Source organism: Uloborus diversus, chromosome 5 (genome assembly GCF_026930045.1).
Source record: "Uloborus diversus isolate 005 chromosome 5, Udiv.v.3.1, whole genome shotgun sequence".
Taxonomy (NCBI): Eukaryota; Metazoa; Arthropoda; class Arachnida; order Araneae; family Uloboridae; genus Uloborus; species Uloborus diversus.
The window spans coordinates 50,879,321-50,897,662 of record NC_072735.1 but is presented as its reverse complement, the minus strand read 5'-3'; the positions used below and the strand labels follow the sequence as shown (position 1 = coordinate 50,897,662).

Sequence of the window (18,342 nt, the reverse complement as noted above, 5' to 3'; positions counted from 1 at the left end):
GGCGTTGCCATAGTTACATCTCTTCGATTCGCATGTTTCTTCTTTCTTATTCACAAACTTTAAGGGTTTCGATTTTAACGGAAAATCTTAGGCTGAACCCAATTCAAGCCCGAGCTAAAGAGCAAAATATATTACTAGAGACCACGAATATGAAAGCGACTTTTCAAACGTACAAAACTGCAGTTTTGCAACGCTCACAAGCCCTTTAGCCATTACTGCTCTGAAAGTTGGTGCAAGTTATTTTGAAACTCGTGGAAGGGGGGCGTTTTGATCCAAAGGGAGCTCATAATGCGTTTTGAATCTGTTTCTTTCTAATTGACGATTTAAATCTTTGCGAATCAAACAAGATTGCGAAGCAAACTTCGGGGGTTTGTCAACGTTAGTGAGCAGGGGGCAGAGCCCCCTATTAATGCAAAAAAAAAACTAACGAAACTTCCTAACACCTTCAAACATAATACACGTTCAGAGCTTTATTTTCTACACATTTCCATGGACTAGAAATAATCATCCTCTTTGATAACGCCTAATAATGCAGCCTGAAATTACGCTTTTAAAATTTTTTATCTTTTTTTTTTTTAAGTGCGAACGGGCAATCCAGTATTCTGAATTTTCTCCTAACACCATCAAAGATAGCTAAAAAATAAATAAATAAATAAAATAAAACTTAACCTACCAAATTTTCCTGGGGGGACTTCCGGAAGAGGTCCTTTTCCATTATCTTATCATTACCAAATAAAGACTCAAGTAGCGTTTGTAACAAATCAATTTTGAAAAAAAAAATAAAAAGAATGTGGAGAAGATTCATATGATTAAATTATTGGTGACGTCACGCCATTAAGAAATTTCTTTAACGTCATAGAGATCCTACAACTCTGTTTTTCAGAAATCAATGTAAAAATAAATAAATAAATAAAAATGTCAGAAAGAGCCCGTGAAACGCTATTGTTTATCTAACGTCACTGAAGTTAGGTTAAAGGTTCGCTTTTAAATATTTCGACGGAAGAGCCCCTAAACTCTTCTTTCCTCTGTGGTTGTTAAACATGGACTAAAATTTTGTTTAACACATAAATGTTGAAAGAATTTCGTCGGAAAGCAGCTGAAACCCGTAACCTCCCTTAAAAAGTTACAAACTTCACCGTAAAAACATAAATTTCTTCATTTTCAGAGAACGCCATCTCACCTCCCTCTTCCCCTCAAACATTAACAAAAATTGTTTAGTTGATTTTTGTTTCGTCAATTTTGAAAATTTCTATAAGAGATCTCCTGATCACGACCTTTGATAGCTGATCCCGATTTCCATCTTTCCTCTGATGTAAACAGAGACCCTGACATTATGTTTTTATGAATCAGAAATTTTGGTAGCTTTCCTTTAAAGAAATAAACTTTGTGTTAAGAATTTCTTAACATTTTAACTATGCAATTTATAAATTCACCTTATATATATTTCTTACTTTTTCTTTCTCTTTTACTTTCTTCTATATCTAATTTATAGAAGAAAATATTGGATTCGTGAAAATTTTCGAATTTCGACGGATTTGCACGTTTTGAAGTTTTCATATGAATTCTCGATGAGTTAATTTGCCCCGCCATCTTTTAAAAATTCATGAAACGAACAATTAGTTAAACATTCAATTTGCATTTACAAATATTCGCTCAGTCTGATTTATTAAAAAAAGGCCTATGGCCTTCCTCAATAAATGGACTATTCAACACATTTTTTTTTTTTCAATTCGAACCAGTAGTTCCTGAGATTAGCACGTTCAAACAAATTTATATTAATAGTTTTCTAATTAAATTTTCTTTTCTTGCTTGTAAGAATTACCTCCTCGCCATTTTTTTTGTCAAAAAGGGAAGGTGTGGGGTCTTTTTTGATTAAGATAATTTAACTTTAAAACATTCTATCTGTAATTAAATATCATACTTTAATGGTGCGGCGGTGAATTATCATTTTGGCAGAATTATAATTTAAATAATGTTTTAGCTTTTGGCTTTGCACGATAGATGGCAGTAGCAATAAAATCAGTTAATAAATAGTCTTCGTTTCCCGTATTACTTTGAAACTTTCCGTTGGGATTAGAGAGAGGAGATGCGGAGTTAAATGGGACGCGTTCACTAAACTTGTCTGCCTGTGGAAAAATGGGCTATTTTATTTGATTGTAACGTCAACAATAATTTTTTTTTATTGGATTGTAACGTCAACAATAATTACCTTCTGAAGTAAATTCGGGACACGGTCTCAAAATTTGAGACATCATCATCACCCCTTCCTTCCTTCCAATAAATTTTTTATAAAATATTTCATAACTTCAGTTTAAACTTTTATGAAAGAACAAGAGAAAAATATAAAACACTTTTTAGCTAAACCTTCTCTTTGAAGGCGTGAATCAATGGAATTAATGTTATAATTTTCCGACCGATTGATACGTTTGGACCTAGAACAGTGATGGAGCAATGCCGCTTTACTTTTGACAGTGGCCCGTCTTTCCCACCCGTATGGGTTGCCAATGATTTCCATATTATTAAAAACATATAAATAAAATAATACATGTTTTTCACAACAACAACAAAAAATGTTATTAATGTAAAAAATTAAAATATGAACAACAAGGTAAATTAAAATTGATTCTTCCGAGGCTGTAGCCAGGAAACTCTTTTTTTTTTCTTTGGTGGTGGCCCGGGGGGGGGGGGGGGTAGGTACAGTTGGAATGGAATTATGCGATTGTTTTCCTGGAGGCAAGGAAACTTAATTGAACTAGATAGCAAAATTAAAGTGCAGTGACAGAAACCAAACGACGCTGACACTTTTTTTAGAACTATTAATAGAAATTTTGCTCAAAAAGTATTAGCAGAGTAGTTTCCTTTACTTAATCATTTGTATTTTAAGAACTTTTAGAGCTTTTATATTTAACCAACCAGCTCTCAGTAAGATTTATATGGTTCAAAATGCTCTTTCCCTAGGCTGAACTTGACGCAAAAAATTAAAAAAAAAAAAAAAAAATCAATGTTGACAACTTGGTGTCAAAAAGTTTTTATAAGCAGTAAGCAGCTCGTAAAACTTAATTTTGGTTGAGTACTACTACCGCAACTTAACAGACATGGGTGTTTTTGAATGTTTTTTTTCCTTGAAAACGGCTGAGAGTTGGCTGCAAGTTAGGTGCTATAAATTACAGAATTTTCAAAGCAGTTCATTTATCCCAGCCCCTTCTTTATAAAAATATAATAAATGAAAATGTAACTCAAAAAACTAATGATATATATATCCAGATGGTAGAAAGCGATCTCATTTAAAAGCACACTTTTTTTAAAAAAATCTCACTTCTGTGTCTTGGATGAGCGTACATGATCTGGGAATATTAAATGCTAAAATTGGAAGGGGGGAAAAAGGTACATTAGAAAAAGAGCCTAGTGAGCATGGGACACATGGAAACATTGTCAAATTTAATTATGATAACTTGAAGCAAAAAATCTTAAAAAAATCTCCCGTGATGGAAGTATTAGTCCTACCTCTTGGCAAAACTTTTAGAGCAATGAGTCATTTTCATGGTGGCAACTGTGGTTTAGCGACTGTTGCATGATATTTATCATTGTCTTCTTTACGTTAACATACAATTCAAACTTACTATTAAGCTTAACTAAACTGTCAAAAGCCATTGTCTGAACATTGCAGTAAATTTTTGACATTTATTTTCATTGAATTAAAAAATAAAAATATATTCTCAATTTTATCCGCAAGTGAACAGTCTCTGTATTTCCATATTATGAATATTATTGTACGATATTACACATTGTGGTAAATGATTAAATAGTTATAAATGTTAGTTTTCTGTAGTTATTTAATAAATTTAGTGTTAATCATTTGTTTTAAATTACTCTTTCTTTCTTTCTTCTTATTCTTCTTATTATTATTTGTTACTGAATTTTTGCTCCAGAATTTAGTGTCATGGAACAGCTATAGGAAATTTCAAAAAGTTCCGTCGAGATCTAAGCGAGGCTACTTTCCCGTATGCCAGTATCGACCTTCTAGTATCTGACCAATATTCTCAAAATTAGCCAGAATCGCAATTCTCTTCTATCTTTTCAACATTTTAAGCTGAAACAAAATAAAATCGCTCATCTAAAGAAGTAGATGCGTAAAAAATAAATAAAAAAAACAAATAAAATAATAGCACATTTTAAACAAAGCAGCCAACCAAGTATTTTGTTACGTTAAAATAAATCTTTAATCGCTTTTAAAAAGAAAAAAAAAATAAATAACAAGTATCCGTTTCAATATCAAAAAAAAAAAAAAAGGAAAAGAAAAGAAAATCGTTTGTTTATCCCATGTTGCCAAAAAATATTCAAAAAAATGAAAAAAATGTACTTTTAAAAATAAATAAAAAGCAATTAAAGAAATTATTTTTCACTATAACGTCTACGCATACTTTTATGTAGAAACAAAAAGGACTCCGAATTTCTTCACCAAAAATTGAATGCATAAATTAAAACTTTAAAGTGAAAGTAAATACAAATTATATCAACAATAATTATTTCACAGTAAAAATAACGGCTGTGGAGTCGAAGCCAATCGCATTTTAGGGTAAGAGGGGTTAGAGTCCGGGAGACACAAAGTCGGACTCGGTCATTTTCCGTCAAAGTTCGCAACTCTGCCATTTTTTTGCGGAGTCAGAGTCAGACTTCTTTCGAGATAAAGGAGTCGGAGTTGAAGATTCCGAGTTTAAAATTCCAAGAGTCGGGATCAGTCAGTTTACCTCCGCGTCTAAATTTTTGCCAAACCTATGGAGTCAGAGAGTGGCAGTCGGGGAGTCAGAGTCCGGCTAATTTTTAAGTACAGGAGTCGGTGTCAGGAGTCAGTCTGCAAGAACAAATTCGAACAAAATGTGGATGAAATAAATCCGTATTTAATTTTGGATCTATAATGATTTTTAGTTTCCCCGTAAGCACTAATTTTAAGAAATTTGAAGTGTTCAAAGTTGATCAGAAAATTGTTCAAATCTAAAAGATGTGTTAAATACATGCTCTTCTTCAAAAACTTTTTGCTACAAAGTTGGTTTGAAGCAAATTCGCCTCTAAAGGCAGGATTTATATTTGCCTTGACTTTCCCCGTAGGGGTTAAGCATTTTTTGAACCGTTCGAAATTGAACGAAGAATTGTTCGAATCAAAAACGTAATTATGGGAATGAGGTGTCCTCGCCTAGATCTTTCGAACGAAAAAAAGTTGCTCAAATCGGATTATTAACTCAAAAGTCCTTAGGAGGATGGGGGACTGACAGACATACAAACCGACAGACCGACACATATATTTCCCCCACCTGGGTACCCCACCGTCCAGTTTTAAAACTTTCGAAACTTATTAAAATATTATATTTATTTTTGACCTTTTTTGTGTTTTGTGATATTTTTAAGGTGTATTAAGCCTTCTTTAATGGGTTTTTTCCTACTTTCTTTGACTTTTAACTTTTACAGGGAAATTAGGCTTAAAAGAGACAACACATTTTTATTTAATTAAATAATTATGTTTGTAATTATTTTAATTACATTATCGTGCCGTGTAAGAGCCGAAAATCATTATTTAATAAGGACTATCTTACATATTATTTGGGCTATGTAGTCTATTACTTTTTTCATGTGTATCCACCGAACATGCAACGAAACTTTAAAACTTGACAGAGATCAGGGTAATATTTCTTGGGAAAAAATGTTTCTTTTTTTTTTTTTTTTTTTGATATAGATGATTCACTGTACAATTTGAACTAACACAGTATAACTTAAAAATCAAGCGATGTAATTGGTATATACGTAATTGTTTCACGTTGTTCTTTGAAAGATGATTGTTCTGTTTTTTCTAACCTTGTTCATACGTTCCCCAAGCTTATGCAAATGAGGTTACCTGTAGGGGCACATGCGTATAAAATTGAAGAAGATTAAAAAAAACTACCATATAATAAAGAAATATTTAAAAAAAATCCATGACACAAGTAAAAGACAATTCAACACAGGGATCTTTTTTGCTATGGAAAATCAGTGACATTTTCTAAGAAATTTAAAAAAAAAATCACGTTGGCCCGTCTTTCCCCTATATCGATGTGTTTCTTGACGTAAATTTTCCCATCCTCTGAAATCATTGAAGAAAAAAAAAATCTTTACGTTTAAGAAGAATATAAAATCACATTTTGGAGTTTCTTGACAATTTTTTGTTCTAGAATTTATTTCTACTTGGGGAAAAGTCTTTTTACATAAAAATAATTTATGATAATTGCTTAAAACGCTCTACATCATTTTATGTGTGAAATTATTTCATGGGCTGGGAAACTAATTCAAAGCACAAGTTTTTCGAGCAAAAAAACTCTTACAAATGGGAGCATTATGGTAACATATTTTCTTCTTGGCGTATGTAAAATAGAGCAATTTAAAAACTATTTCCCAGAGAAAGAGGAACCCAGAAATAAAAACTATCTAATAATACTTTCGTAGTCAAACCACGCGGTATTTTTAGTCATAAAGATATATTTAAGCTGGCGGGAGGTAAAGAAAAAAAAATGGGGAAAATGTTTTGCGAATTCATAGTATAAATAATGTTCATTTCCATATTTTTTTGCAAAGATAACAAGGTTCATAAACATGAAGTTCTGCAGCGAAAGAAACACTTATAATCTCAGAACTCTGAATAACAGCTACATTTATGGCTTGTCTCTTAATATGTTCTCCAGTAAATTTCTTTGAAGGAAATTATGCGTGCATTTTTTATCAGCTCCGAAAATAATTATTGGTCCATTTTTTTTTTTTTTTTTTTGAGTTTAAGACATTTTTTTTTCATGTATGTATCTTGCACTCAACACACTACGAAATGAACTGCAATTAATTTTAAACGTAAATGCAATAGGTTTCCCCTTAAAAATTATGATTAAATTCTTATAAAATATTCCATGTGATTATCTCATTATAATAAAAATCTATATAAATAAAACAAGGATTATATGTGTGTGTATGTGCGTATGTTCGCTATATAAATCCACAGTTGACGTCGAATCTCGCCGAAATTTGGCAGGGAGGTACTTAGGCACCCGAAAAGGAACGTAGGGGGGGGGCGGTTAATCGAACGCCAAAAAAATACCGATTCGTTCGAGTCTTTATTTTAGGACCCGAAAATGGCTCTTTCTACCCGAAATAATTATCCGATTTATTTGATTCAGGTACCATTCGAAAGCCAACGAAAATCACCCATAGTGTTCATTCACTTCTTTCGAATTTCAAAAAAAAAAGGCTGTAAAATCACACGGAAATAATTAAAAAGCACTTCTAAACTTAATGGAACAGAAATTTTAAATTGGAAAGTTATCGTTTGCGAGATCTCATTTTAAATTAGCGTTCAGAAGCCACTTTTTTCCCCTCCTCGGCTGTGACGAAATAAAATCTTGTTTTTGTTTTGAGGTAAAAATTTCTCCTTTTGATTATTTGGAAATTTATCTATCTTCTTTCTTTTTTTCAGGATTTTAGTTGTACTTTTGGAGGCTTGCGTTTACTTTTTTCGGGAACTTTTGGTTTGCCGTTTTCTTTCTTTGAAAATGGTTAATTTGACGGGAAATTTTATAGTTTTTTTTTTCTCTAATTGAAGCCTGATTTTTCAATATGCGTCACTTGACAAATTTTTATTTTCGACGTAGACCGTGCAAAGCGAGGCAATGCAGCTAGTAATTAATAAAACTGCTCTTAGAAACGAGGGGGGGGGGGCGTCGATTTTTCTGATCGGTAGGTGTATTTTGGGTTATTCACTTTAAGTTTGTGCATGTAATTCACAATGACACATAAATCGCAACCGACAGGGTGGCGTGCTGGTTTGGCGGAACTCTAAAAAATATTGTACAACCTTACTCCATAAAATCGGTGGAAGCTTAGCTGCCTGGACTGCTCTGAAGTAACTTAACTGATATACAGTCGAGCCTGCTTAATAGAATAGCCAGTTTGCCTTCAAAAATTGTTCTAATAGGGCGGGATATTCCATTATCCGGGATAAAAATTGACAAATTACATTGGTTTGGTACACCGAAAATTTATTACGTTAACCAGGACATTCTTTCAAGCGATATTCGAATAAGCGGGCTCGACTGTAGCTAGTACACTGTTAAATTCAGGGGTTCCAGACGAGTGAAAATATACCCTCTAAGGTGAAAGCATAGTGCCTGAAGGTGCAACACAGGCTAGAAAGTAGAACAGAGGAGCCAGAACATCATGCAATCGCAGAAAGACTCATTGCGCATGCGCTTTTTGCCTTAGACATACATTCAACCACCTCAATATGGCGGACAAATGATGATTGCGTTTGTGTGTCTTTCACATTGAATGAAGTACACTATTGGATCAAAACCCAACTTTTCTAGGATTAATTATTCGAAATTACAAGTAAGTACAGCTTTTGATCACTTTGTAGCTTTTAGGGCTTTCAAACATAGTTAAGTGTTTAAAAGTGCATTTATTGCTTTTCAGTAACCGTTAGTCTTCTAGTTCACGTTTACCGTTACTATCGTGAAATTTCCATCATTCAAAACGCTACTAAAAATATCTGTCATTATTTTTTTGAATACTCGATAAGCAGCTTTTATTAGTCACCAAAAGAACCTTAATAAAAATGTTTCTTGTGCTTCGTAGATTATAACATAAAGCTATCCAAAAAAAAAAAAATCTCTCTCAGTCTAGCTCTTTTTTTCTTTTTTTTTTTTTTTGCTTTTTCATTCAAGTGTTAGAATCATTTCCTGTTAGCGGTTAATGCCTCGATAGCGTTAGAACTTTCTTTTGGTTTTTTATTTAACTGTTGAAAAACTTTATGTGCATTTTCTTTTGTTACTCTTGATTAACGTTTATGAAAAGATTTTGTTTTTCCGTAATTGTAATATCCCTGAATATTTTTGGCTCATCATTTAAATGATCCATAAGTACAGCTATGCTTCATTTTCGGAATACGTCAAGTTTTAGTAAATGTATAATTTCTCACATGTTTTAAATAATTACTCGTTTTTAAATTATAACATATTTGTGACAGATCTTTGATACAAGTGAAGGGGTAGATATTTATTGTTTTATTAATTTTTAACATTACTTTTTGTATATATAAAAAAAAACATCAGAACCCTGAATTTTTTCACATGTTTTTTAACGACCCCAGAGTTATTATTCATATTATTTATTTTATGATTCTTTAAGAAAACGATACAGATTTCACCGGTCCGCAAAGTTTTTCATTTGCTTTTACCGCGCCCGTGGGTCAAAAGAGGTTGAGAAACACTGAGTTAGAGCACGATCAGATGAATTAACGCTATGAGCACTTCTTAACTATGTTGAAAACTCTGGAATATGATCAAATGCTGTAATTACATGTTTTAATCATTTCCAATACCGAGTTCAATGCGAAAAATGTCCAAAACGTAGAATATCATAAATCAAAACAAAATTAAAAAAAAAAAAAAGTTCACAACTGTATTCAAAAACGCACACAATACGGGGGAGGGGGGGAGGAGGATCTATAGTAAGGGTGCCAATTTCTCTCTCCGAAGGATCCTCTTTTTCACTCCGGCTGTCTAGTTTTTAAAGGGTGCCTGTTTTTCACCCTATTTAGAGGTGCGATTTCGGCTCCGTATTGAGTGCCGCTGGTGAACAAGCGTTTCTCCCCTGAAAGGTGCCGAATGCATCCTGTAGTTTTAACAGTGTATGGAGTTACACATAGATTGTGGAAGATTACACAGTGGTAATGTAACTATAGCGTAACGTCTTTCTAATTTCTGCGTAAGGTTACACTAGTATTTTCTGCATGCTTACAGAGAAATTGCTTGAAAGATTACTCATTAAAACAAATTAAGCTTTTATCTGATTTTCTTGGACAATTTATCAATTTTTGAATTCTACTGAAACCATAGTGCAAGGTTTCTCCAACAATTTGAGTTTTTAAAACAACGATGCTACACACTCCGGGGGGGGACGGGAGTAGTGTTGCACACTAACGGGAGTAGTGTTGCACATTCGTGCAACACTACTCCCGTTAAAACTGGTAACCTAACACAATTTTTTACGTGGAAGAATTTCTACTGTCTTTGGCTGGCTTCCATTTTATAATAAAGCATATCGTATTGAAAAAGATTACTGATGAAATTGCCAATTAAATGAGTGTCATTAAAAACAGCACAATGCTTCGGTTTTTAGCAAATTTTGTAAAAGTCATCGTTTAAAGTGCTTCTTTATTGATCAAAAAATACCTATTTTATCCATTTTCACTCTCTTATTTAATGGTATACCAGGTAAAGTAAAGTCGATTGTGTGTAAATGCTGTTAAAACAACTGCCATAATACAATTATTACTGTCGGAACTAAGACAATATTTTAGAAGCGCTAACATTTTCGTAGTTACTAATAAGGATGACACTTTTTGCTAAAAGAGTTGCAATGCTTTTGCTGGAATCTGAAATCGGGAAATGCAATGAAAAGAAAAAAAATCAAATTTTTAAAAGAAATAAATTATAGCATACAAAAAACTAGTATACAAAAAACCTTTTACTTATGCATCACGACTTATTTACTTGTATACCAAAGAGTGAGTCTCGGATCGCTCATAATGTTCTCTAAAATTCTAAAGCGAGTATTTGCGATCATTAGCGCAGATTAGCGGAATGTTCCTTCGGCTCGGGGGGGGGGGGGCATAACACTAAGTTAGCGTAAAACGCATAAAACATTGCAAAGGATTGGCACACGTACTGAAACTAATAATGGCTCTATGTTGTTAAAGGGGTGGGGGAAGGATCCACTAAACCCCCTTACTGCGTTCCTATTTGGAATGATATATACATACATACATAAAGAATATATATACATACATTGATTTTCTTCTTGTCAGCTGATATTTAAAACAACCCCTGAAACATTTAGCTTTAAATTTTAAATACGAACTCAGCAGAATTTTTTTTTAAAGTTTTGAAGTTATTATTCCTTAATTACGAGTAACTGTTAATCTTCCGGTACATCGAAAGCTATTCTAATGTTTGTTTCCATTTCTGTGATTTTTATTTTTATTTATTTATTTATTTATTTAATTTTTTTTGCCTCATTATTTTTACTTACAATGTATACTTAATTCCTTAAGAACCCAGAATTGACCAGAAAGGAGACAACATTTCAATGGCATCCGTTGGTAAAAAGCTATACGAGGCTCCAAGAGAGACATTGTACTATCCTTCCCCATATGCGACGACAAGAATATCAATGTATTCTGCAGACAGCGAGTCTTCATCGGGCCAAACAAACAGTCTTCAAAGAACCGGAGGAACACAAAGACCCGAACACACATATGACGTGCCTTTCCCACAGAAACAGGTAAGAAGTTAAGTACGGTGCCAAAAAGCAAACTTTCAAGTAGAGGGAAAACAGAGCAACATTTATATTATACGTTTTTCTTTTTAAGATTAGATATAAATGACTGGGGCCGATTTATTTCAAAATATTTTCATATGCTTCAAATCGAGAACTTTTCTTCTTACAAACCCAGCTATCTAGTTTGATTCTTTAGCGGTGTTGGCGGTTTATTGTGCAACTATGGGGGAAAAATGTAATAAAAAAGAACAAAATCTTCCTATTACGGTCGTTCCAAAAGCCACTCTTTTTTTCCTACCTCTGAAAAGAAAACTTGCTTGCATAAATTTTTCACCGCCATTATTTGAAATTTCACAAAATAGATTTTCGGAAAGATGAATTTTTTGACAAATTATCTACATTAAAAATTTGGTTTTTAAAAATGCTCGGGGCTCGCTTTTGATTATTGTTGTTCCTCAGTCAGTTCCCATTGTTTGGCTTCCCTTAAATCATTTTGAACTAGCTCAGATATTAGGGGCCCACTGTATATTATAGTTTTAAATCTTAAACTAATAGCTTTTATTAATAATTCATAATTTTCGTGCAATGCAAAAGCGGAGTTGCCATTGCCTTTGCTCGTAGTTTTTTTTCCCCCGTAGTTGTGTGAGTTATCATAACGGTTAATTCTTAATAACGTTGCTTTGAGTAATATTTATGCTGCATTTATCTATACAGTTTGATTTAAGTACTGATGAGAAAATCTACCATTTACACTTTTAATATTAAAAAAATATATATTAACAGTCAAACTGAACATATATTATTTTAGAACAAAAAGTTAGAAGTGAAAATGAGGTGATTGGAGAAGCAATGCACCAGCTGTTATAACACTAACAGTATTAATGAAATTTTGACCAAAAAAAAAATACATTCAATGTTGGAGAACCTTAAATGCGAGAGACACTAAATCAGGAAAACACTGTATATGAAGTCGATAAACAAAAATTTAACATTAGATATTTAATGTTATTAACTTTTCAAGAATATTATCCATTAGAATAACAAATCAGGGTGGCGGGCGGGATATAGTTTGTAACATACTTCAAGTTCCAGCCGCATATTTAAGCCTATACAATGCAGTAATGGAGTCATAGTACTAATGGATTCCATTTTCCTACAAACTTCGTTTGAACCAAATTCACTTCTAAGTTCGGAATTTATATTTGCTTTGAGCTTCCCCGTAGGTGCTAACGTTAAATTTTTTGAACTGTTCAAAATTGAACAAAAAAAAATGTTCAAATCAAAAAATAAAATATGGGAATGAGGTGTCCTCGCTGAGATCTTTCGAACACACACACACACACACACACACACACACAAAAAAAAAAAAAGTTTGAATTTGGCTATTTACTCAAATTATTGTCGAGGGGGTGGGGCTGACAGACCAACACAAATTTTTCCCCATCTCAATACCCTACTTTCCAATTTTTAATTGTTCACTATTTATTTAATTACTTTATTTATTTTTGACTTTTTTCCCGTGATATTTTTAAGATGCATTAAGCCTGTTTTAAAGCTTTTTTCTTCTTTTTCTGACTTTTACTGGGAAAGTTAGCTAAAATGTGTCCCAATACCTCTTCTGTTATCACGATGATATGAAACACTCATTTATCTATTAATTGATTTTTGGGCACCTTATGGGAATTTAAAGTTTGCTTTTTGGCACTACATCCCTAATAACTAAAAAAACCAATAATGTGACGAGGGTTATACTGTTTAACACGTGTTTTCTTCTAGTTTCGGGGGAGTTCAAGTTACAATGCAGTGGCACACGATTATCAACAGTTATTTACAGAATCTGGGATGCATCATTTTGTCGGTAAGCATGTGTTTATACGGATAAACGTTGTCAAAATAATAGATACTCAACTTTAAATGTGTTTAACAGCAAAGTAAGGACGCATCCTAGGAAATCACATCGAGTATATTCAATATCGAACCCGGAATACACATTTTCCAATGGTATTTAATTTGTGAGTACATGAAAACTTTTATGACGTTGGCCTTAATTTGTGATGATGAATACCGGTTTATCAAATAAAGTACTTCGAAAAAGTATCACGAAAAGGATTTCGTGTTGAGGAAAAACATAAATATTGCCAGGCCTTTACACCTTACGAAATCCTATATAAACCTAAATTTAGTTTATCGCCTCAGAACTCTTCTTTTAAGTTTTACTGCTAATCCTATTATGCTATACATCTATGTATATGCAGGGTGTCAAGCAACGGTCAAGAAGTTCGTGTTAGGTAGCAGCGACATGAAATCAAAAGGGGAAAAAAAACTTTTGAAGTAAATTAAAAACTAAGGTTTAATATCATTTTAAATACATTGTCAAGCCCCGCATAAAGCTTAAAAGTATGATATAACAAGAATAATCTTTAAATATTAAAATATTATTTATGCTTCTTTGCAGTCTTATAAGTATTTTCTTGTCAATCCAGTGAAATGGTCATGCTACGAAACAGTAAAATTTGACTATGAGGGTTGATATTGTTGAGAAAATGATTTTTCATAGATACATTACTGTAGGGTAGACCGGGACACCACATCTTTGAGGACACGTTTACGCATGGGGCACGTTTACGCAGTGCCCTTTTTTCAAAACAAATTATAACTAGAAAGCCAGCAGTCATAACAGATTGATGCTGATCCCTAGCAAATACTCCCACAAGTTTTTGAGCATCGGTCGAACTTCGATCTAGCAGGCATAAAAAATAATCTGTTTTCTACTAAGTTGAGTAATTTTTTTGTTGAACGTGTTGAAGCTTATTCTGAATGAATAATACTTCGTTAAAAAAGAACAAATATATAAAAATTAGCAGAATTTTCATCTTTTTTTGGGAATTCTATTTGTATGAGCTGAAATATTATTAAATTTTTCTGCACGTTGAAAATAAATTCAATCATGGTGACGGGGCAAGTTTACGCATTGACGTCGGAGCACCTTTACGCATGTTCTTACTGTGTCTTACTTAAACGTTTCTTTTGGAACTTTTTTCGCTCCAAACTCTCAAACCTATTCAGTCCTTTCCGGCTATTTAGTTTTGAAAATTTTCATTTAACTTTTAATTAAGTTACACATTCGCATCTCATAGCTAACAATCAAATAGTGAAGTCTTCACGCCCCTTAAACTTTAACTTTATACACCATTGAGTCAGTAATAAATTTGCTTTACTTTAGCGCTAGTAAGACATTATGTTCAAAACACTAACAGAAACCACGTTAGGTATCAAAATAAATATACGTAAACGTCCCCAGTGACCGGGGCACTTTTTTAATGGGTTTTTTAACGGTTACAAACATAAACTGAGCAACAACTGAATGCATCAATTTTGACTCCATTAACTGCTCCAAAAAACCACAAGGTCTAAAATTTCCTAAGTTAAAACATGAAAGTAGAAAATTTATTGAAAAAAATCCGCGTAAACGTGCCCCGGTGTACCCTACAATTTAAACTGCCACAGTAAAGTTTACAAACCTTTCAATGCAATTGATATAAACGTATGTGTCTTGTATTTTTTTAAAGCTTTTTTTTTTAAAAACTTGCTCATATGTGCTCTAAGCCTGTTGACATGTTCCCTCCTGTGGGGTAACCTGAAGACATTTAAAAAAAATCTTTAAGTAAAAAAACATTTAAAAAAAATCTCAAATCCCATGACGCAAAGAAAAGATTATTAAATCATAGAAATGCTTTTGCTCTGTGAAATGTATCATAGTCTTTTGAAAAATAGAAAAATGGAAAAAGAAAATAAATGTTCACATATGGAACACTCAAGGAACATTCTAGCTTCACTCATGGTATATATAGTTAGAAACCTTTACCTCAAAATGAACGATTACAACTTAAGGTCAACTAATTTTCTGTTTTTAATTAAAAAAAATATGTTGATAATTGCATGTGGGGGTAGTATGATAATAATTGCACTGTAAGAAAATAACGGATGGAGATGCACCTATTCATTTTCGCGTGTATGAAGTCATGCATCATAATTACACTTATATATCTTAGATTCTGTAGTGAATTTCTAGTTGAGATATAAAGTAAACTTTGAGCACAGCATTAGACAGCTTTTTAGTCTTTAACCAGAGTCTCCGCAGCCTAGATCAAAGCCAAGTAGTAAGCTTAAAGAAATAATTAAAGACATGCAACCAGCAGTCACAACCCCAAGTAAATGAAAAAGGGAAACATTTTAATTGATCAAATATTAGTTTATGCTTAGTCAAAGAATCTATTACTTTGTAGTATTCATAAGAAAAGTCCATAAGTCCATATTGAGAGAAAACTGCATTATATTAATTCGTCTCAGGAAGTAGGTACTGCTCTCTCTCTATTTAAGTGCCTATGTATTTATTTTCAAAGCTGAGTATAATTAGTGTAATCTATGACCTTTTGCGACATTTGAGACTTAAAATACATAAAATAAAGAAACAACACTTTAAAACTTTTAGAAAATTATTGCTTTTTTGTTTATGTCAGACATTAAAAAATAGCAATAACCGCATATACCAAAGAGTGTATATGTAAATAAAGGTCAGAACAGAAATACGTTTTAGTGAAAAGAGGAGAATTTTAAGTAGCCCCAGTTCCTATATTTGTTGGGAAACAATGCATAAAATAATTTTAAAGAGACAGTTAATTAAAGTTTATTAGTGGTTTATCATTGGGTTCTAGAGAACAACATCCTCAGCTATCGCTAATACTGCTAAGCTCACAGTGCCTTATATTTGGAGCGAAATTTGGCTGGATGTCGCCAAATTGTCGTCAAGTGGAAGTGAAAATATAACGGCTCTTACTTATCAATATTTTCTTTTGATCTTGAAATTTCACTCTTATCGCGTAAAAGGAAAGAATTACTTTAAGAAAAATTGCAATTTTAAAATAAGCACGAAAAATGATTTCTTTGATGCCTTTTTCAGTTTTAAAGCTTGCAGGTTATTGACGTTTTACTCTAGTTTCATCCATTATCCAAGTTTTAAAATGCGTTTTTCGTTGTAATTCTTAGTTTTCTTATAAAATAAATATAACGATTTTAAAAGTAGTTTTTGTTATGAAACTTTTTTCTTATTTTTAGATATAAATATTGTGGGAGTAGTATATGTGCTATTCAATTCTATAATTCATTCGTTAAGATAATACAATGAGCGTTTTGCACTGAATTTTTACGGTGTTAAATTTGTTCAACTCAAGAAATGCAATAGAAAAAAGTGCTAAAGAATGGGTCATTTTTATCAATATTTTTTTGTATTTTTTATTTCTCAAGTTCTCAGGATATATTCATTGCGTATTCAGAAACATATAAAAAGTTCTAAAGTAAAAAAAAAAAACATCACTTGTAAGGAACAAGTATATTTTTAACAATAATACATTAAAGAAGTTCATTTGCCCTATTCATCTTTACCTCTGGCATTAAATGGGGCACTAAAAATAATAAACGGGATACCATTTTAAAGTAAGAGGAGTCTATGGAACAATTGTTTCAAGTCATATGATGAATACTTACACGAACAAGTGACAAATATGCATTGTTTTAATAGCTTAATGACGAAGAAAGAAAACTTAAATTCCATGAAAAAACTTCGTATCGTCAAGAGGTTTCTTTGTTTTCTTTGAACATTTTTTCAACAACTTATCTTGTAAATGAAATTAATGTAATATTTACTCTTATAAAGTTAAGTAATGTGATGCATTGTAGCACTGATAAAAGTATTTTTTGGAAAAAAATAGAACCTACTTCAAAACTGCAGATTGAAACTGATCTAAAAAACGAAAAGATGATTCTTTCTTTGAACACCTATGATAATACTTTCCAGCATATATTTTGAAGCTGGCGCTAAAACTAACAGTAAAATCATGTAAAACCGTGCTTCGTTCATAAGTTGCAGAAAAATTATTCAAAGTTAGGAACGAAACATTTATACCGTTACACAAATGTGCTGTCATCATTGTATACAGTAAAATTGTAATAGAACTATATGACTACGAATGATTTTATCTATGCCTCAAACACAAGCAAGAAAGCAAACGAAATATTATTGTTCTTACCCCTTATTTTCCTTCATTAGTTTAATGGCATAGCTTTTTCCTATTCTAATTGATTTCATACATTTCAATGTGTATTTTGCAATATTTTATATATATATATATATATATATATATATATATATATATATATATATATATATATATATATATATGTTTTGTAAAGATGTTTATAAATACGATTTTTTTTCGTTATTGCTTGTTAATTTTCATAATGTTTTCAACTATGTTTCCAATTTAATTTGCTCTTATATGCACTGCAATGTGTCCTGCATTTTAATAATCTAAGAAAAAAATCTTACTTTAGGAGAAATTAAATGCATTTCATTTTTTACCTACATTTTATGAGTACTTCCAAAAAAATCTTTGTAGCTTAATGCAAATTACATCTTTTTATTCATTAAACGCCACATGTTAAAGCAACTAATGTGATGCACAATCAAGAAAAACAACATTTTCTCGTTGTTATCCATTAAAAGGGACCTTCATTAGGATAAACATAACTTCATATTGATTTTAATTTATTACCAAAATGTTTCAAGTATGCGAATTGAATTATAATTGATTCGAACATGCATTGAATTTTTGATCAGGGCAATATTTTAATGCCCATTGCTAAAAATTTATTTTATACGATTTGTTCTAAATTTAATTCTATTCTTTCCCTTTTTAAATGATTGGGTTCGTTAGGGAACTAATTTTGTAAAACAGATTTATTTTCATTGAATCAAAATATTTTTCAAAATTTTGTTCGGTGTATCCGAAAGGTAATTAGGTTATTTTTAAAAATGACAAATCGAGATATTCTGCACGGGTTGTTTTTACTGTATTTTTTTGAACAGATGGTTACTATTTTTAGAGGTTGCTAAGCAATAAAACGTTAAGTTAACGAAAAAAAAATGACCCAACA

General features: G+C 32.0%; 1 protein-coding gene across 1 annotated transcript in view; it reads left to right on the top strand.

Annotated features, from left to right (window-relative positions):
* The window catches only part of LOC129222917 (cell adhesion molecule Dscam2-like), a 564,289-nt gene that overhangs the window by 389,267 nt on the left and 156,680 nt on the right, over window positions 1-18,342 (top strand). The window contains 2 exon segments of the mRNA XM_054857478.1: window positions 11,123-11,352; window positions 13,126-13,207. Coding sequence (XP_054713453.1) covers window positions 11,123-11,352; window positions 13,126-13,207 — 312 coding nt within the window.